The 21,873-nt window shown below is 42.5% G+C and overlaps 1 protein-coding gene across 2 annotated transcripts; it reads right to left on the minus strand.

Moving 5' to 3' along the window:
• Positions 1–13,085: 13,085 nt before the first annotated feature.
• nt5dc2 (5'-nucleotidase domain containing 2) lies at positions 13,086–21,764 on the minus strand. Of its 2 annotated transcripts, none has more exons than XM_079741230.1 (14): positions 21,294–21,764; positions 20,434–20,618; positions 20,191–20,265; positions 20,038–20,093; positions 19,718–19,811; positions 17,975–18,103; positions 17,701–17,761; positions 17,482–17,584; positions 17,275–17,376; positions 17,085–17,166; positions 16,919–17,005; positions 14,215–14,355; positions 14,047–14,111; positions 13,086–13,586 (listed from the first exon to the last, which is right to left on the minus strand). In XM_079741230.1, exons 1-14 carry the CDS (start codon positions 21,658–21,660, stop codon positions 13,325–13,327), a joined length of 1,809 nt encoding a protein of 602 aa, XP_079597356.1. In that variant the 5' UTR covers positions 21,661–21,764; the 3' UTR covers positions 13,086–13,324. The 2 variants fall into 2 exon arrangements, with proteins under 2 accessions (XP_079597356.1, XP_079597355.1); XM_079741229.1 differs by having other exon boundaries at positions 17,085–17,187.
• Positions 21,765–21,873: the final 109 nt, after the last annotated feature.

The raw sequence follows: 21,873 nt of genomic DNA on the forward strand, positions 1-21,873 counted from the left end.
CTAGTGTGTCAGGTTGTTTTTTTTCTGTGTGTGAGCCTTGTCTTTCTTGAGACAGGCAGCTCCCAGGGCCCTCCCCCATCCCCGGTTTACACGCCTCCTTTACAAACAGAGGAGGGAGGGAGGGAGGGAGGGAGGGAGGGAGGGAGGGAGGGAGGGAGGCTGAAGCCGGCTGACCATAACCAGTCTTTCAGGGACTGAAGTCCTGGGCTCATCAGAAATACACCATATCTCTCTCTCTCTCTCTCTCTCTCTCTCTCTCTCTCTCTCTGTCCCTGCTCTGACACCACAGCAACAGAGAACACAGCCTTCAATATGCTGGGATGTTTATCTCAACTTCAGTGTTTAGATATGTGGTAGAGTCACCAGCAGTCGAAGGACAAACCCAGAGTATGCTAAGAAGTATCACCATTGGGGATTTGGTCAAAACAATTGGTAGTGAACACCTTTTAGGATAAAGTTTGAAAAGTAAAAGTATTGGTTGTAGTGTAAGAGTAGTAGTTTATCTCTTTTTCTCTGCATTCTCTGTCTCTCATTCTCTCACTGTAGTATATTGCCAGGAGACAGCTGGTCAAACAAGTTACAGACACCAAACCCTTCTTCACACAAATCAGAGAGACACGCTACAGGCCTGATTGGTTCTTTGGTTTCATGTGTACATTCACTGCTGGTTCACATGGCGACGTACGTCTTCATATTCCGCTTCTGGAGGCAAAGCATGGTGACCTAATAACACATTTCCAGTGGGTTTGGAGATTAATTATTAGAGTGCATCTCCATCATTTCAATCTGTGTTGAATTATGGCGTTCTTCAAACACATCTATTTCTAAAGCGTTTACCCACTGTGTCATTTCTGTGCTACACACACCCTACAGGACTGCACCCACAGGGCCACAATAGAGATGATTGCTTGCCTTGTAGCTCAGGTTGTTGGTTATTATGGATGGCAGGTAAACAACATACATATCAAGCAGTCAGTTTGGGAGATTAGTCTATTTGTTCAGTGTATGTTGTTCTGGCATACAACCTGCTAGAACGTATTGAATAAAGGACTGCATGCAGACTGTCTGTCATGGACATAGCATTTTCAATACTTTGCATTGATATGGAACAGGCTAATGGGGGTTGGGCAGTAGCCTGGTCATAGTAGTGAATAAACTATGAATTGTTGTTCAAACTGGGCTATTCTTCTATCTGTATTTTATTTTATTCCATCATCTAGGAAAAAAAACATCACAGATTTAATTTGGTTGCCCGAAGGTCCAATTGTGTCATTTTAACAACCAAACACTTGAATAAGTGGATGAGTACCCCAAAATTAAAGGGTAGGATAATAACCTGATGAATATAAGCACATTCCTACATGTACTGTAACCTGATGAGAGGCCCATTATAAATCAAATGTATTATTACATTATTATTATTATCACTATTATTATTAACAATCAATCAGTTCCACATTGTGTTTAGCTGAATCTATTTGTAACAATGTCATTTTTAACTTCCGCTCAACTCAATCATTATTCATTCCAAAATGACTAATCTATTTTAATTGTTTGCCAAAATATATCCAGCCAAAACCAATAACACAACACAGGCCTCATGCATCTGTCATTTCTCTCTCAACACTAAATAGCTCCGGGGCAGAGCTTCTCTGAGCCCTCCCCTCCCCAGCAGGTCTACCTTGAGACCAGGGTCACACCGGTCTCCGTGACATCAGGTTGATGTGAGCAACAGCAGCGGCGTGTTTGGTTCAGCCAGAGCACCCTTTACAATGCCATCGACTGAAAGAGCAGTGAAACACCCTGTTTCAGTTGGTCTGTGGGGGACTGACCGGTGCAGATAAATACATTCACTCTCAGCTATTAACCCTCTTCTCTGGTTGTGTAGCCACAGGGGAAAGCAGTATCTGGTTTGGGTAATAGGATATATATGTGTTAGGCCTTGATGATATTGATTCATATATTTATTTTTTTTGTATTGTTTAGTGGGCCCTATTAGTGTGGGGTGACTAAGGCTTTACCAGCAAGAAGTCTGGAGATGAGGGAGGACAGTAGCGGTATCTCTATGAGACATCTCCTCAGACTGCTCAGCCTCCAGACCCTGTTGATACTGGAACACTGAACAAAACTGTAGTTCAGCAGAAAAAATCATCTTCCAACTAAAAGTGCTGATTATGAAATCTCCAGCAACAATAGCTTGAGGCCTTTTTTTAGCCCTTCAATTTGTCCGTTCATTTTGCCCAGAGTACATATAAATATAAGTACATAGACGGGAATATTTCGTTTTATGCAAACCGGTCATCATTTTACAAATAAAACATTAACTTTACCATGACCATTATTAAATCAGAATTATACACAGTACATGACCTCCCCTTTCTCCTAATTTCCCATCGTGATCAAACGCAGCATGTTCATTGTCTATTGTGAAGGTCTTAATGATGCGCAGCGGTTTCTGAGAACCTTATAATTCAGTGGGCCGCAGCTCACTGAATAAAGAGAGGAGGCAGAGAAGAGGAAGACAACATTCCCTTTCTATTTCTCATCGCACCATGTTGGGTTCTGTGTTCCCACACTGTCACCCCAGGCCCCTCCCCTACAGTACAACTGCATGCCAACGTAGAGTGTGTGTACATACATCTCTCATTCATGCCCTTATCTGCTGTTTTCATTGAGACTCGTCACAGCCCTCCTCCATCCCCTTTACCCCTGGGTCAAAGCACCATCTGTGTACGGAGGAGGAGATGGTGTTCTCCAGGGCCAAGGAACTCCATCCAGCCACACCAGCGCCAGCGTCTGGACACAATCAGTGGGGAATTCATCTCCCAGCATACTTCATGGATCCCTGGTGCCCATTAAGAATAGTTTGATGGTGGGTGACCTCCAAATGCGCTGTCAATAAATGTTGTGGTTCATTTTAAGTCTTTCCTGATTGAAATGGTAAACAAGTTTCACAGCTTTGCTTTGAAGGAACAGGACGGTTGCCCCTGGTGGTTTCAGGTGGTTGTTGCTTTTTTTTCTTCACATAAATCAATATCCTAAATTGTCTAGACCCGCCTGGATAGGGTTGGATGAACATGAGTGGAAAACAGAATAATTAAATAATAACTAATACATGTGAAACGGCAGATGTCTCCTGAGTCACAGCAAACAGTTTAGCCAAGTAATCAATGCAGCAAAGAATACCACCGTATTTTATCTGCCAGTTATAATCATTCCTAGTCTAGTCTCTGAGCTGCCAACAGTCGGGCTTCTAAAAGAACAGTCCGTATTTAACCTCCTCCTGAGTTCTGGCACTAAAACGTCTTCTCTGTGAAAATGAGCAGTTGGCCGGTCCCCGCCAGCGAGTGGCCCTTAAAAGAAAATGCCTAATCATTCCAAAAACATTGACACTGTACCTCCATGAATGCTCTGCCTATGGCTGCTGTATACATTCTAAATATTTTCCATACGCCAGGTTAATCAGGAACTGCAGACGCACCCTCCTGTTTGGAGAAGCTAATCCCTCAAGGAGGCAGGCCCCGAGCAAACATCTGAACGGAGGGACTATTCAAAGGACGAATTGTGCTTTGAAGGCGCGGAAGTAAGTGGAGCCTTATCTACGCTGGTGTTACTCTTTAACGTCTGAGTGGCCAGGCCGTGTGAGGGGTCACGTGCCTGTCTTGGATCGCGTAGAACTGATTTAATAACAGGAGACATCACCATTTAAAGCACCAGGGTCTGCATGGTTACGTAAGCCCAGAATGGCATGAACAATGACCCACATGACACTCAGGACAATAACAATCGCTTCGTAACACAGGAAACATCCTCTGCCAACGCGCTTAGGCGGAAATGTCACGTGAAACGAACACTGACACAGATTACAAAAGAAAAAATGTGCAGAAGCCGGGCAAATGTCAAGTTTGTGCTGAGCATTGTTGAGTGACTTAACAGAAGGTGTGAAGTTCTCGCTTCTGTGGCCCCAGAGAGCCTCAGCAGTGAGCCATGCACACACACTGAGGCCTTTCATAGACCCCTGTGTTAAAAGGACAGGATATTAAAGCCGATGTGATTCACTTGTCTTATCAACCAGACTTTAGACAAAGTGATATTTCTGGTTTTGACATTGTCCGCCTTAAGTAATTGAACATGACTCATTTGATTAACCTTGAAAAGGGCAGCGAACCCAAAATCGTTTTTTTGGTTTTAAACTTGGCAATATTTCTTATCATCATCTTCAACCAAGTAGGCCTAATCTATGCCATTTTATCACTGTAACTGAAATAATACCATAATGTTTTACTCATGTTAGAAAAAACAGTTGTAAAATACGATTGCCAGGCTCCGAAAGTAGGTAGCGTTCTTCTGATGTTGAAGTTCCTTTTATTATACTCTTCATAGATTCCTAGAGAGGGTCAAGCTTCCCTGACACTAATAGTACAAACCTTACTGGAGGCTATAAGGCTTTGTGATCGCTCCTAGGCAGTGATCTGGAACTTTGCAACTGACGCAAAAAGCCAAAGAAAGAACATGGGGGCTATGGTAGGATGGTGGGGGGTAACACCACGGTGTGATGTGCGAACGTGTGGAGGTCATTCCAGGAAGCGTTATATTTTGATGTTTGTGTACCGGAAACTAGTGGCATAAGGTCACGGTGTGTGTGGAGTGTGAAGCTCCGTCTGACAGCAGTTGATTTGGACATTCGTGTCCAAGAGGGGTTTTGCTTGCATAACTCAAACTCTTGCATAATTCAAATGATGAAACGTTTGGATGTGGCGCATTTCATATAGAACATCATTCATTATAACGATCATACACAACGACTGCAGGCTAATTAAAACTATGTCAAAGTCGCCATGGGTCGAACACCCCCCCCAAACGTTTCCTTCAACTGTCAACCCAAATTATTATCTCATATCTCATAGTGTTCAAATCAGAGCTTAAAAGCGGGGTTTCCCTTCTACCTTAAAGGTCCCATGACATCAGGTGTGAGTGTGATTAGCCTTACAAGCCGTTTTGAAAATCTGCCCCTTACGACATCACAAGTGGGCGTGTCCACCTAGATGTGTGCCGGATAGATGAGCAACGTTTGCTACAGTCCACTGGGTAGGCTGGTAGACTGATCTATCCAGCATACATCACGTGGACACGCCCACTTGTGATGTCGTAAGGGGCAGATTTTCAAAAAGGCTTGTAAAAACGCGAAGGGGCGACATGATCCCATACAAAGTGAACATAGAGACGCGAATCGGGCGAATTATTCGCTAGAGAAAACCGGTGCGCCACACTTTTTCGCCTGCACAGGCGAGCGCGTTCACAAGGATTTGTAGCGCGACAAATTCGCTCGAGTTGAAATGTTTCAACTTTGCCGCGACATTCGCGTGATGACAGCCAATCAGCGTTGAACAGCATGGCCACTGAGCGACATGTGTAACGTAACAGCCAATCAGCGTTCAACCGGCCAACCGTTCCCTGCAGTGCAGTCCGGGGTGAACCGCAGCAAATTTGCCTGACAAAATTGCAGAGCAACAGTTTATGATTTGTCGCGCGACAAAACTTGGGCGACAACACGAACGGGTGACAAATGTGTCTTTTGGTGTGGACGCACCTTAAAGCTCATCACACTCACACCTGGTGGCATGTCATGGGACCTTTAACCCCTCTAATGCCCCCATAATGGATGGACTCGTTTCAGACCACACAGATGACTTATCAATTAATTACACAAGTTTCTGCTCGACACCTCCATCTCCAGCGACGTACGGGGGTTCTCTGTGGCCAGGGGCAGGGCAGTAGGACACATTGCTGTACGGGGGTTCTCTGTGGCCAGGGGCAGAGTAGGACGCATTGCCCCTGGCATCGATTCGTTCCACAGAAAGATCCATTTCATTTTTAATAGATTCCTGTTGCCTTTTTATATCTGCTGTGTCCTCTGCAGATCCAGGATAGATGGCCCGCCGAAACTGAAAGGACTCAGCGATCAATAGAGAGAAAATCCATGGCAAAGACGGACTACGGCCAACTGTAGTCCAAGTCCATCTGCACAGGCACAGGAGTAGCACATGGCAAAGTGCCTGGGTTGTATTGTGATTCTGCATTACCATTGACTGATTCTCAAGTGCTCCCCTATTCAAGTCGGGGGATTCCACAAAGGGATTACTGCACTGGCCATTATGATGATTTAGCCTCGCAAGATGGTCGGTTAAAGCGCATAAGTTTAAACCATAAAGGTCAGTGAAACTATAACTAATGTGTACGACTCTGTAAGGTTATTGATCAATAGGCTGTTCTGAGGAGGGGCCTATGGCCCCTTAAGAAAGTGCTCTGCCCCCTCAGCTAAATGTTGAATTCTAGACATCAATGTTCTTTGACAATTAAAAATATTTTATCATAGTTCAATATAGTTACAATCGATATGAAAATAAAAAAAGAGTCAAGTCAATACTTGCAATGTAATTTGCTTAAGGGTGTACCCTATGTCTTCGGTGGCAAGCTATACTTTATTCAAACCTGTTAAAACTGAATGATAAACATCGATAAACAATGCACCTCTCTGATGACTAAAATACACTTGTTCTAAAAAGCTCCAGCCATGAATCACTGCCTTTCGACAGTACTTAACGGTGGTCTTATGGCCCTTCACATACAACTGACCTGGAACCCCTGACCGTTCTAGACCATTGCATATAGGGGGGCCGGGAAGCCCCTTAGGTGAAATGGTCTAGAACCGCCACTTATCATTTATGAGCGAAACCGTTGCGAAACAGAGAGGGGGAATAGCGTCCTCTCCTGGTATAATTACATATCAGCTACTTTTTTCTGTAATACACTGACTATGGCATACATATTTCCGTCCCTCACGGTCAAGGAAACATATAAGGTTTAGTGTCTTCCCCCGAGGACTGTTGCGACGTAGTGAGGCATTACATAGATGATTTATTCAGATGATTGTCCACTCACCACTGGTGTATTGTGGCGTGAGTTACGAGGCCATGACATGCAAGCAGGAAGAACAGCAGAATTCATCTTGTTTGGCATGATTGCTTTAGCATCTCTTCTTTATCGTTCAAGACTCTCTTCTGGACTGAAAGAGACAGGTACAGCTGTAATAGGCCACTGCAAGGCATGTCAAGTCAAAGCCAAAGAGGACATGTCAAGTCAAGGGCCAAGTGCTTCAAAACATAGATCAGAATAAGTTGATTAAAGAGAATAAGATTTAAATCTTTGTACTCTTTTTTTTATCAACTAAGAGAACAAATCTATTATCCAAGGTGTGATAAGTGAGTTCTGGTATCAGCCAGTTCTCTGTGAAGGACAGAGAACCGAGGCTCGCCTGCTGAATCTGCAATCATATGGAACCACTACGGGATTGGGAAGTGAGACAAAACAAGCACTGTTTAATATTCACTGAAATGATGACGATTCTACGGAACACATCCACCGCATTGAACCGTGGAGGCTGTACCTGTCTCATCACTCCCTCTCCGTTGGCCACTCTGTCAGATGCAGTTTGCATTGGGATTATCCAGCCTGGTTCTCTAGAGAGACCACTGACTGGGAAACAACACATTTTGATTTAATGGGTTTTATTATATATATTTAAATAAATAAAACACCTCCAAGGAGAAAGCACAGTGCAGGTTTCAGTCAGACAACACATAGAATGGTCACTTGATCTTGAACTAGTGTATATATAGTATAACGTACTATAACCTTTTCATTCAGAGCCACAAATATGCACATTTATGTATTCTCACTCACTGAAGAGGTTGAAATAATGGCAACTAATTCTGTAGAATAATTGGGTACATTATAAAAATGAGAGACCTTGGTGGCATCCTGCAGTTTCATACGGTTTATCAAGCCCTCACAGAAATGTTTTAATGCACCGTCGGCTTGCTCAGAGTCTATTTTTAATGCCTTTAAAGTACTTTTTTGTCATTGATGGTCTCTGGCGGCGCAGCCAGTGAGCTCACAGGAGGGACGGGAACATATCAACATGATAGAAGCTGGCGTTTGTATGTGTCCTTCAGGCATCCTTTAAGCACATTTCAATTATATTTATCCAAAAAGATTATGTGGTGTTTAATTTAAAAGGTTTCCTAATAGCTGTCTTATTACCAAGTCTCTAGAGGAAGACTTGCAACAACCTATCAAAAAAAAACCTTTGATAAGAGAGAATAAACAAATCCAATCTCTCCCTCTCTTTCTGTTTATACCACAGCTCTTAATCACTTGCATAACTCTGCATACAATCGGCAGCAGCAAAGACACTTTGCTTACAGTTTGCAGGCACCATACTGATATTATTTGGTACGATATTATTCCAAATGGATATATTCCTACAACTGGAGCAGGCTTAGGTGTACTGTTTGCAAAGCTTTTCAGCAACATATAGCTGCAATATATCATACATCCCTGGCCCTGATTCATTTCCACAGGATCTAGTCGTGTCTCACAATATTCCTCAGTAGTTCACTACATGCTGAAAGTGACAGACGTGAAAGGATGAAACAGCCAGTAAGAGCTTTTTGAATTAAGAGATTCTATGAGAGGCCTTTGGATCCCCCTTTAGATAACAAGACATTTATCTAAATCTGAATGAGGTGGACATCAAAGGCTGTCCGAGCCTATAGCGTGCCGGCTACGGTAACCTTATGCTCATTGTTTCAACCTGTGTCGTGCAGCAGCAGGTATGAATGGGCAAACTACTCACACAAAAATGTGACTATGGAAATACACCCGATAAACATGTATAGCGCCCATAACGAAGGACCTGTGAGACAGTAACATAAAAAATACATGACACTCCGTCTCTTGAACAAGATACTTGCTATGGTCTAGTCCCAAGAGAGCAAGAGAGAGAGAGACACACACACACACACACACACACACACACACACACAGCGAGAGTACGAGAGAGAGAGAGCGAGAGAGAGAGGGAGCATGAGAGTATAAAAATCTGTTTTTAAATGTTGTTTGCATTGCCGTGACTTTCGCAAGGCACTGGAGGAAAGCTCTGCAATAAACGTATCACACGTGGGAGCATAAAAGCAAAACACAACATGGGCTTGAAAGGTAATTAAGCCGGGGAAAATGGCAAATGGAAATAAATTATTATAATCATTGCCACATTGTGCCAACCACACTAAATATAAATGTCCCTTCGACTCAGCAGGTTCTCAGAGCGTCTCCATGGCCAAATGTGGCTGTTAATGCCAACAACCATTGACTGTGTCATCCTGTACCCCGGCCAGCTGCTTACCACGTTAATTACAGTAGAAGCTTTTATATCACATAGTGCAGGCAGGAACTATCATTTGGAACGGCTTCATTACCATATTACATATCAGACTGTGGTGCGCGAAGGAGAGCCAGAGAGAGAAGGAAGGCAGTAGGCATCCCTACTGACGCCCCAAAAAAACACTGAATAAAAAAAAAAAAGAGTGTGCGAGAGTTTGTGTGTGTGTGTGTGTGTGTGTGTGTGTGTGTGTGTGTGTGTGTGTGTGTGTGTGTGTGTGTGTGTGTGTGTACGCGCGCGCATGTGTGTGTGTGTGCGTGCGCATGCATGTGTGTGTGTGTGTCCGTGTGTGTGCATGTGTGTGCCTTTGTGTGCGGTGCATCAGCACCACACTGTGCAGCCAAGCAGCAGCAACATGTATGATGAGAAGAGGACGAGCCTCTCAGGCGCAGCAGTTCGCCTTACATAAACCATCACATAAATAATCCAACGTGAAATCTGGTGCTGCCTTAGTGGAAAGAGACAGGCCGGGGTTTAGAGGCTTTGCTTATTATGTTAAGATGGATGTTATAGGCACGACTAAAGGTCAATGCTTTATTTTTTCCTCCATGACTATAGAACAGACGTATGGGAGGACTTCAGAAAAGGACGCTTTTTAAACTTTGTAATTAAGACTTTGGTTTGAGCTGACGAAAAAAACAGAAGCTTAATAAACCAGTCATCTTGTTTTAATGACTTGTTGGGTTTGCTTTATATGAGAAGAAACGCCAACACAAATATACTGCAGAAAATTTGGCTACTTATGCTATTGCTTACCAAAACGTTCAGAATGGATTCAAGAGGATGAACCTCCACATCCTCCAACAAACTGCTTCCAAAAAGCACTTGGTGTATTATATGTGAGGACTGCCCTTCTGACTGACCGACCGACTCATGAATGAATGATGGAGTGTTCCTGAACCCCCAGCGTCTCGGCTCCAGCTCACCTTGGCCTCGCCGCACCACAGCCCAGGCCTCGGGTCCCCGTCTGCGCTCCTGAGTCGCCGACGAATCAATCTCTCTCACACCTGAAACAGAGAGGGTTGTAGTTCAGCATTCTTCTCAAGTGAGTAACATCCACTGCCAGCAGGGTGGGATCAACACCTACACCTTATGGCAACTCCACTGCAACAATGGGTCTACCACACACACACACACACACACACACACACACACACACACACACACACACACACACACACACACACACACACACACACACACACACACACACACACACACACACACACACACACACACACACAGACATGCCTGGCTTACTTGCTGCTCCCCAAAGGTCACAGCTCAGTCTGACAGACTTCCAGGGAAAGCTGGCAAATTATGTAACCTCTTGCAATAAAAACAAAATAAACACAAAAAACAAGCACATTCATGAAGTATCATTCCTTAACCTCATAGTGTCTCAGTGGTTCACGGAGGGGCCAGATCTCGTCATGATAATATCAAACAAGGACTATATTTCCTTCATGAAAGTTTCACTTCCTTCTCGTAGCAATTTTAAATCAAGGATTACAAAGGGGGCTTACTGTGTAAGGACTATCTCTTTGTCCTCTTTTTAAAGATGCTTACAGTGCTCTGCTTTAAAAAGTAATGGGGGCCCAATTAAAATGAAGAACAGAACAGACGGCAGTGGGCAGGGAGCGTCTGCCAGAGTCTGGTCTGTCTAAGCTAAGAACGTTGCGCTAGCATTTCAGTGCCAACAACACCTACGTGCACTCACGCAAACACACACACAAGAAAGAAAGGAGGACGAAAAAAAAATGTATTGAATGAGTGCAACTAGGTACAAAGGTGGGATCAAAAAAACTACCAGAGGGAAAAGGAGGAGAAATAGAGCGGAAAATGATGGAGTGATGCAGTCAGAGGATGGAGGGAGGGAGGGATGGGAAGGAGGATGAAGGCGAATGTCATGATGTCTGTATAAAAACTTAATAGGCGACAGATCAAGAGCCGCAGCATCATGATATACAATCAGAGGCTAGATCATCTAGACAATATAAAATATATATATGCATCTAGAGTTATTTCACTCAAGTTGAGAGCAGCGGCGTCACTAGGCTGTTTCATTCGAGGCTAAAGCCCCAGATATTATTTAATTAGCCCCGAATCTTGTATATTTTTTGCTTGCTTTACACTAGAAACAAACATGGGGATTCCAGGGGCATCTCAAAGTAGCCTTGTCTTTCGAGATAGTCCTTCTGGCAAGATATATATATATATATATATATATATATATATATATATATATATATATATATATATATATATAAATATTTACGGTCTGTCTCACTTGTATTCATTTTACATGAATGGAACTTTAGATGTCTGGGGGTAAGCAGCACAGCAGTCAGGAAGCAATTTAAAGCTATAATAAACTGCGTATTTTGTATATTTATGCAAAGCATTATGAAAAAATTTGCATGCGCAACAAAGCATGCAAAGAAATTCCTTCTGGGCTAAGCCCCGAATATTTCAGAAACCTAGAAACGCCCCTGGTTAAAAGTAACGATAACGAAGATTCATTAATTCATGAAGATTCGATTGTCCATGAACGAAGATTCATCCACACATAATGTTGAGTGACTCCACATTATGTCTGTATGAATCTTATTCGGGAAGATGGGTCATTAAATATAATTTCAAACTTCTGACTTGTTTAACCCCCTCCAGTTATTCTTGACATCCATTTGAGATTTGCTCCGTGAAGGCAGAGAACAGTGAACGAGTGTGAATTGTGAACCTCCGCACATTTTGCACACATGTGGAGACACAATTGCCTCCTGTGTCTCCACAGGAGGCAATTGCACATCTGTGCTGCTTGCTATTTGTTAATAATAAAAAGGTATATCGGAAATTTATTTGAGCTGACAAAAAAGGGAATGTAGCAATTAACTGATAGCCCACAGTGAACTGCCACCGCTGGTGGTTCAGGGAGGACGACACAGAACAACCCGTCCTAGATATTCTCCAATTCAGAGCAGTACCAAAATTGCATATAATATTGCATATCAGACAAAATCCAATTCCAAGAGTAAAGACATGTTAAATCCCAAACTCCCAGAGCCATGATACTAAAATTGGCTCATTCGAATCAACAAATTCAAAAAAGTAATTCAGAATGCAACATCTTGATGAGTTCCGCAGTGTAGCCGATGGATAGTTAGTGGCCTAAAGCGGGGTCCCACTAAACTACCATTAAAATAGAGCCTCTTCAAAGTTAAAGTGGGAACCAGACGAAGATAAACAGCGCGTGTAGGCCTACTAACACAGACAATAGACGGCGCGAGACCTGTTTGTCTGCTTGGGTTTAAATACATAAAGCTCCAACATTTCGAAAACCGAACGTGTGTGTTATTATAATTTTAATTATTACATAGGCTTACATTGGCATTATATGTTTTCGCAAGAACTGGACGTCTTTTAAGGCAATCTGAAATATATCTACTTGTCTTTGACGTTGGAAACATGCATACGAACCGTGAGAAGTTCAGGTTGTCTTGACTTCCTCGGGAGAGGATCTGCCGCGTGTGGAGGAGGTGCAGCAGGTGTGAGGAGGAGAGGCGGGATGCTGAATGCATGCAGCGCCAACCAAAGAACGACCACTGAAAACGCTCTCAGAAAATGTATCTTGAAAAATAGATAAGCCTATATATCCCGTCCGACAATCCTGGATTTGAATACCACTGTTACGAAAACGTTATGCTTTAAGTAGAATATTTGTAATAATTATTAGGATAATTATATTCAGAATAAATAGGCAAACATAAAAAAAAAAACATTTATTAAAAAACAAGACTTGCACGAACAAATAACATCCTATTTTCGTCTCACCGATTGCACTATAGGCATTAAAAATAGCTAAAGCACGATGAACCACTTTTGCATTAAAATTAGAGATTTTTTTTTCCATACAGCTTCGGACTCCCTTCATACTAGGTCTACGGTGCCCTCTAGTGACTACAGCAAGGAGGCTGGCAAAATTGCGTAATTAACCAGGGGGATAGAAGGAGGGCATGTCTTTAAAAGTCATAGACAAACTGCTCAGCGAATCAGAGCCATCTCCTCCAAGAAAGGGGTCTTCATGCAGCCCGTGCAGAGCTGGTCCATCCACAGGGGGGCCTCGTGCTGCAGGGGGGTACGGCGGGGGTAGAAGGTGTACGAGAGGTCATAGTTGAGGAGACAGCTGATGGAGGCCATGTAGACGTCAGAGAATCGGCACAGGCGCCTGGAGAAGTAGGTGGGGTTGTGGGAGGTTCTGAAGATGCTGCCAAACTGTGGGTTGAATAGGTTCTTGGTGACCGCCCTGTAACAGAGAGATTAGGATTAGCTCATGTGATCGTTTATCTGAACAATTTAAGTGACGGCAGTGTTGATTAATATACAGTATTCCTCTAAACCAGTGGATCTTAACTGGCGGGTTGAGACTCACTTCCTTTGAGCGGGTCGAAGACAAACCTTGATCCTAGAATCCATGAATTAACTCATTTATGAATGTTGAAGATTTTGGTTTGCTCAATGTTTTTAACAGTAAATCAAGGAAATATTGATTAACTCATTTATCAATGTTGAAGATTTTGGTTTGCTCAATGTTTTTAACAGTAAATGAAGGAAATATTGATTATAATAAATGTTTCATCTTTGGGTGGTGACCAAATGACTAATGACATTTATGATGGTTCCTGAGGCTAGACTGGTGGAGAACCTCTGCTCCGAACAATGACTTTAAGAAACCTCACTCAAGTACAAACTTGAGATGCGCTAACCTTAACTCCTCCCTCTCTTTCATCCATTCTTGTAAAACCTTTTGTGACTCCGGGTCCCGGTGTATCTAAGAGGTCAAAATAAATAAAACAGGTATAGTACGGTACAACAGTCTTCAAAACTATGTCATAGAGCATTAGTCAACAGTGTAGCGTGTGGACACCCGTTACCTGCATGCGCTCCAGTAGGCCTGTCAAGGCCTGCAGCCAGGTGAGACCCAGGGCATACTGTTTGGTGTTCACCACTTTGGTTTCATGTATCAGCTCGGGCACAATGGCCCCCGTGCGCCAACCATGTCGCAGCATCAGGTCCTGCCCACACCAATCAAAATGATTTATGAATTATGGTATCACAATTCCACATTGTAGTTGCATAAAGAAAATCAACACCCACCCACAAAAAAAAAGAATAATATAAATGAAAGAAAAACAAATACGGCAGTCAAGAGTATAAAACCGCTATAGTCATTAATGGGGGTCTTAATAGATTCCGGCCTAACCAATGTATGCCCTCTGATAGAGCCAGTGAACCCACGGTTTCAACCCATACTAACTTTGTTATACTTTCTTAGTACCGTCGTCAGTGTTGGGAAAGTTCACTTTCTACGTGAACTAGTTCAAAGTTCAGTTCACAAATTTTTAAAATGAACTAGTTCAGTTAAACGTTCATAATTCAAAATTTTGAACTAAGTTCACAGTTCCAAAAAATGATCTAGTTCATAGTTCTTTTTTTCAATATGTTGCTGTGAGCTATTCGTTTTTTCCGGTATTTTGAACATTGAGCCCCCTTTGTGGTTTGTCTAGGATGAAATAGAGTGGTTGAATCAAGTATCGTAGCGAAATACAGTTTCTATTGTGTTTTATTGCACATTTAGCGCATTTTGTAAATCCAATTGATTTCTGTTGGAAGACTCATCGCTCGTTGGCCGGAAACGGAAAGGGGGGTGTTCACGTTTGGTTGTAGTCTTTTCGCTCGGTTCTAGCCCTACTGATGAGACGGAGAACCGAGCGAAAAGACTACAACCAAACGTGAACAGCGCCCCTTTCCGTTTCCGGCCAACAAGCAATGATTCTATGAGGTATTCTAGTTCGCTGAACTGTGAGCCAGAGAGCTAACGTTATGGATTGTACATATTTATAATTCGAAATTCGTCTCAGCCTTTATACCACAGATACTCTAGGGTCTATAGCATATAACCCCATTGTCTGATTACAGTTTAATTCATTTTCCACAATTTAACAGCTCTAGTTTTGAAGAATAATCACCGCGCCATTCGTTTAAATGGGAATCGCGCCGGTCTGTACTTTCAAAATAAAGTGTACATATTTATAATTTGAAATTCGTCCCAGCCTTTATACGACAGATACTATAGGCTCTATAGCATATAACCACCTTTTCTGATTACAGTTTAATGCAACAGTAAGCTGGCAACACCGCAACTGCAAATTAACCACACAGAGATTATCATGGCAACCGGTCAAACAACACGGCGATCTGCACGCGCATCCGCCGTGTTGATAAACAAATAACCCCCAAATTGAACGAAGTTAAACCAAGTGAGCGTGCCGTTCACAGACACCAGAATGAACGAGATCACAGTAACGTTCATCAGGCAGTAATACAGTACGTTCAGTTCACGCTCGCCCAAAATATGAACGCGTTCATTGAACTATCGTTCAATAAACGCGTTCAGACACAACACTGACGGTCGTTGGTATGAACGTTATTATCAGAGATCTTGTTTATGAAATGCGCCACACATCGTAGCATTACACTAAAGGTGTCCGGGAAGCCTAACCCTCCCTCAGACGTGGAAAATTAAATAAACCGCTGATCGTACGGAGCTTCCCTATCCACACACCCCCTTGCATTATACTAGTAAAGCTCAACTTTTTCTTGGACGCCGCAGTCAACTGCCCAGACAGAGCTCCACACATCCAGACGCCATGGCGCTGGGCCCCCTTGGTTGTGTCTGAGTACCTCAGAAAAGGCCCTCAGACGTAATGAAAAGAACACCGCCAGAGTGGAACAATCAAAGTGTTTTGGGGTAGAATGGCCGAAACACAGGATTTGACCCTGTTTTTTTTCTACATTGGCGTCTTATTTCAGTAACCGATAAAAAGATTACCATTTTGACGATCATATCATACGTATTACCACGTTCGAAAGTTTAGGTTCCGATTGTATTATATTCTTATGGAAAGGATCCCCACAGAGAACTAAAACTTGGTCAACTATTCGCTTGATCACGGTCTGTTTGTTATAGAGTCCAACCAATAATCGTGCTAAAGGGGAAGTCTCTCTCTGTTATCTCATTGTAGCAGGATATTAGGACAATAGGATTTGCTGTTGTCATTTCAGTCTCAACCCTCCATCAGCCGAATAGTTTAGATAACACTTAACTAGACGTCCCGTAATCCAACACAACCAACTTTCGCCAAATCTCACTCATATTCCCACCGTTCTCCTCATGCAACAACTTAACTCAACTGACTCTCATCGAGTAAGACCGGGTCAGACTCCATAAAAACAGACAGTGAAAAAGAGAAAAGGTTAACATACAAGGTTTATTTCTCTTTAGGGATCCTTAATGATATACATATCTGAGCCCGGCAAAAACAAGCACTTTGAGAGGGCTTAAATCTACGGATGCTATTGCCCCAAAGGACTACATTGCAGCCCGTTTTATCGATACATTTTCTGACCACTTAAAAAAATCGTTGTCTGCATTAGTCCCTTTGACCCAGAATCAGAAAATAGGCTCCAGGCTGAAAGTTGTCCTTTAATGTTGTTTGGGACATGCAGAAAAAATACAAAATACATACAAATTAAAAAAGAATCAGATTGTATTCAGATGAAAAAGGTGCTACTTACAGCCAAGTCACTGTAAAGATGGTCGCCAAAGTAAAGAACTTTTGATCCTCTCCAACCAGTCAGTCTTAGGAATTCAAACAGGTTCCCCTGAACACACAAAAAAAATAAAAGGAGGTTAAAGAAGATCTCCAAGTAGGGTCTTATAAACAGGTTAAAGCCCACCCACCTGTTTGTAAATCTGTCCCTTTTCCAGGCTGTTGATCTTGTCCCACTGAAGGTCGCCGTTGCTATCCAAGCGTCTGAAAGGTCTGAACATGGCAGTCAGTAACCTAACTAGCGATGACACGGTTAGGAGTCACGACACAAAAATAAATACATTTCGCCAACACTTGTCTAGAAGAGGGCATTTCACTCACTTAACACAGTCATTGAAGAAATGGGGTTTGTCCGCCTGCACAATGATGGCATCGAAGAATTCCCTCCAGTTTTGCCCCACCATGTAAACCATGCCTTTATCCCTGAGGAAACAACACAAAAAAGTGGACAGATATCACAGGTACTATGTCAACAACTCTATCCTATTAGGCTGTTATCGTTTCCTTCATCGCAGGCGTCTCCCTTACACGAAGCTGAAGGGGCTGTTGGTGATGAGAAACAGCTTCTTCCCTTGGCTGACCAGTCGCTGCAGCACAGCGCGGGTCGGTTCCCCACTGAGGATGAACTTCTCTGCAGAAATGGAAGAGAAGCAGTATTCTACAGTGTCCCACCGAGAGGGAAGAACAGCCCGAACTACAATGTACTATGTGGTCTTGGCAACGGCCAGATGAGGGCTGCTTCCTTACCCAGATCTTGCATGATCCATTTATACATGAAGCCTTTAATGTGGACCATGCCTATAGCCTCCTGAAGAAGAAGAACAAAACTTTTTGAATACACAGATCCCCTTTTATACATTATAAAAATACATAAATAACCTCATAAAATGAGTACTTTAAGTTTAAGCATCCGATGTATGTAAATACAGTCAGAGGAAGTGGGTCAGTTCTGCCTCTCAGCAGGCTGGTAGAGGGGGGGTGGGGAGCTGGGAAACAGTAACACAACTGCAAGGGTGCTCACCGAGACGTCTTTGTAGAGGTGAACAGGATCATATTCAATGTCGTTGGAGATAAAGTAATCATTGGCCACGGCCAAAAGAGTCATCTCTGGGAGGGAGAAGACGTCCATGAACTGTTTCATCTTCGGCCCCTGTTACACAATATTTATAAAACAAAAGAATAAACACTTTTCCATTTTCCACCCCTCAGACCCAGATTCCCTTCCATATTCTTAACCATATCCTCACTCAACCTATTCAAGTTAAATATTGTGGAAATGTACCCTACTACTCAAGTACCCATGGAAATGTTTTGAAGTATACAAAACTAATCGAAAATTTGCAAAAATACGTCAACTAGTTGAAAATCATTTGGAAGGGGCAGGATTTTTCACATGGGATACAAAGAAATAGGCCCTTTGAAGCTTGGAAACTATTTGAACCAAAACCAAAACTCTACTTTTAACCTTGCATGTAAACTATGACACAGCATCTCTAACACAGACTCTTATTTATATAATGCCTTCCAAATCATTGACATTGCGGCAACTGGGATTACGAAATTAAAAAGGCCAGAATTACGTAATGCCAAAGCCAGAGAACTGCTATGCCTAAGGACAGTGAACCATGTAATCCTCAACTAAGTCTCGGATACAAAATGACTGCGTTGCAACAATTTTGAGCAAAAAACGGAACAAGAAATTGCTCAGTAAAAAAAAAAAATATTACATAATAAGGAAGATATGTGGTAATTGGCTTTATTCTACTTCATTTAAGAATGCTTGATTCTGATAGGCTGGGAGGAGGGAGTTAAGCCGGCAGGTTGCCCGCTGACTTGTCGGTTGTACTTGCTGCTGACTGAGCACAGCGTCATCAAATAGTAAATCATTACGCCGTTTGTATTTTTTTCTATCACAGAAAGTAAAAAAATGAGGTCCATTGTAAAAATAAACCTTGTATAAAAGAAGTTTCTAAAATGTGTCGGAAATCAATCGGAGGTTCAGTCGATACATAGTTTCGCAAGCGAGATACAATGTAGCAACTACGTTATTAAACTAGTGATCAGATGCAGCCTTGTGTGGTTGCTACACAAACTAATTAGCTACAGCTGAGCTAACGTTATTCACCGTAGTTCTAACATTGCAGCGTTTTAAAAATGGACAAATTCATTGCCAATTTAAATGTATTTGGAGTAGGGAAGACATTTGAGGACTGGTTAAAGAGCGACGAGGACGGCGGAATGCCGTCTATGTTTGATCATTAGTCATAAATGCATGTCTGATCGATCGTAATTAAAGGGGACTACTTTTTGAGGGAGATGAACTCAAACAGAGTATACATTTAATAATCAGGCAAGACGAATAAGAAAAAGCATAATTATTAAAGTATTTAAATTGTTTTATTATGTTGGAAAGCAAGAAGTAGAATAAACGGGATAATCACCTCAATGCTGGGCAATAAACAATTTGATAAGCCCGGCTCGTGGAAGGGTAAGCCGTCCACGAGCCGGGCATATCAAACTGTTTAGTGCCCTGCCTCTCGGTGATTATCCCTTACTTATTAAATTACTTTTAAACTCAGAAATACTTTTCAAAACACAACCAACAACTCTTTTTTTTTTCTCGCAAATGTTATTTTTAACTTCACATTTTCATTCAATCAAATAATTTAATTAAAGACTCCATTCTGAACTGTGAGTCTCTCATATCATAATTCAATACAATATGCTAATTCAGTAGTAAAACAAAAAGCTAACCCCAGCCCACCTTGCCATAGAAGCCACTGTCCTGGTTGAGAGGAACGTGGTGAGTTCCCCCATACAGCTCCACCACCTCCTCATCTGGCACTGGCCTCAGGCCCCTGCGGACCCAGACAAACATAAGCACAGAGAAGATTACATTCCCAGGATCCCCTGGGGTCCACAAACACTTTCGATGTTGACAATAAGACATATTGCCACATTGGAAAGTTTAGGTTTAATTTATAATATTGAATTTTAATAAAATAATTATTTAATAATAACTATTTCATTTTCTCCAAATATATTTCATGTAACGGTATAAAATACTAGAACATAGTGACTCACCGATACACAGTACCAGGCTCAATGTAATGGAATGCATCGATTTTCATCAGAAGACCCTGGGCATGTAAGGAGAGGTTGATGAAACATCGTCAACATCTTCCAGCCTGGAAGCAAATCCCTCACAGACAAAAAGTTTGTCCCTTCGATATTTACCTTCTGTATATCGTAGTGAAGTCCTCTGGCTGCAAAGTTCGGAACATAGTCGTATTTGTGGATACCTTCTGGGTACTGAGATGTCGGAAGAGTCATAATAAGTAAAAAATAATACTAACAGCACTAAACTGGAAATCGTTATTATTATATTATAAATGATTATCATTACAAATGTATATTCGGGAATAAATAAAGCACATCCTATTTTACCACGCCTATCAAACTCTCTATTTCAACACACACCTTGAAGTGCTCAATGAGAAAGTCCCGGGCGGTATCATAGATCATGGTGTCCAGGTTGTTAGAGTAGAGGGCCAGTGTGTAGTCATAGTCAAAGCCGTAGATGTCCACCTCTTCCAGGCTGACCTCGTTGTTGGCGTAAATGGCGGAGTGGTTGAGGATGCTACAGGCTCCAGGAGGGATCAGGTCTGTTCCAGTCAGAGTGGATGAAGAAACAACAACTTTAGAGCAAGACTTCTGATATGATTGAAATAAAATGTTTTAGAACTCACACACACACACACAGACCACACCCATACACACACACACACACACACACACACACACACACACACACACACACACACACACACACACACAACAATAAACTAAAGTTGCAGAACCTTGTTTTGGTTAAATTCATGCAGCAGCATTATACGTTTCTAGACAAGCGGAGTGTATCATCTGTTTATTTGTTCGTTTCCAACTACTTTTTTAAACTTTCAACTGAGTCGTTGTTCCTTGCAATCCTCGACGCTAAATCAGCCAAAACATATTAAATAATAATACAATTAAAAAGTTTTTTTTTAATGTAGGCCTTTTGCTATCAACCACAGCAGTCGACGGTTTAATTGTACACAGTGGCAAAAAACATCAAATAACGGTTTTGGGTTTTAATAACGATCCGTAACCATGAAGCGCTGAAAGGTGCCGTTATTTTGAGCAACACCATGCTGTTACAGACCGCTGGCGTGCTCTCGAGAACGGCTGACTCAGCACAATGGGAACGTGGAAAGAAACAGCAGCTACAGACGATGCCCTGTGGACTACGTGTCAGGACAGGAGTCAGGACCATTGGCGCAACATGGTCTGACTTCACTCACCGTGAACAAGACGTTTAGTGTCGTTGTACCGAGCCCACAGGTGAGCCTTCTGGTCCACTTTCCCGGCGGTACGGGAGTACGGCCGCCCAGCAGGACCACGAGAGGATCCATCAAATCGCCTCTTCTTACCAACTTCATGTTGTTTCTCGGGGAGTGAAGGCGAGCTGCTGGTCAACGGTCCCTGGTTCGTTGTTTGTGTGACAGCCCCGCAGCCTTTATCCGTGCATTGCCCGGTTGGGCTTTTTACCACATCGCTTTTGTTGGAAAATTCATTAAATTGTGTGGAGCTTTTCAGAGCCGTTCGACCAGCATTAACGTTGTTCCACAACGCACGCCCTAACGACGGACCCACTTTCTGAAAGGACATCGCATTAATCAGTTAGACCTAGTGTACTGAGACACTTTGAAATATAAAATATATAAAAACCTTAAGGTTCAAGCACCAGTCTCATTTCGCTGCCTCCAGCTTTGTTGTCCAGCGCACGCATGTACGTAACAGTTGGTCGCGTCCCATATAGTTAATAAACTGGGCACAAGGGGCGGGGTTTTGTGCGTGGGACCAATCAAAATATCAAAAACA

The sequence above is a fragment of the Pollachius pollachius genome, assembly GCF_949987615.1.
Source record: "Pollachius pollachius genome assembly, chromosome: 8".
NCBI lineage: Eukaryota > Metazoa > Chordata > Actinopteri > Gadiformes > Gadidae > Pollachius > Pollachius pollachius.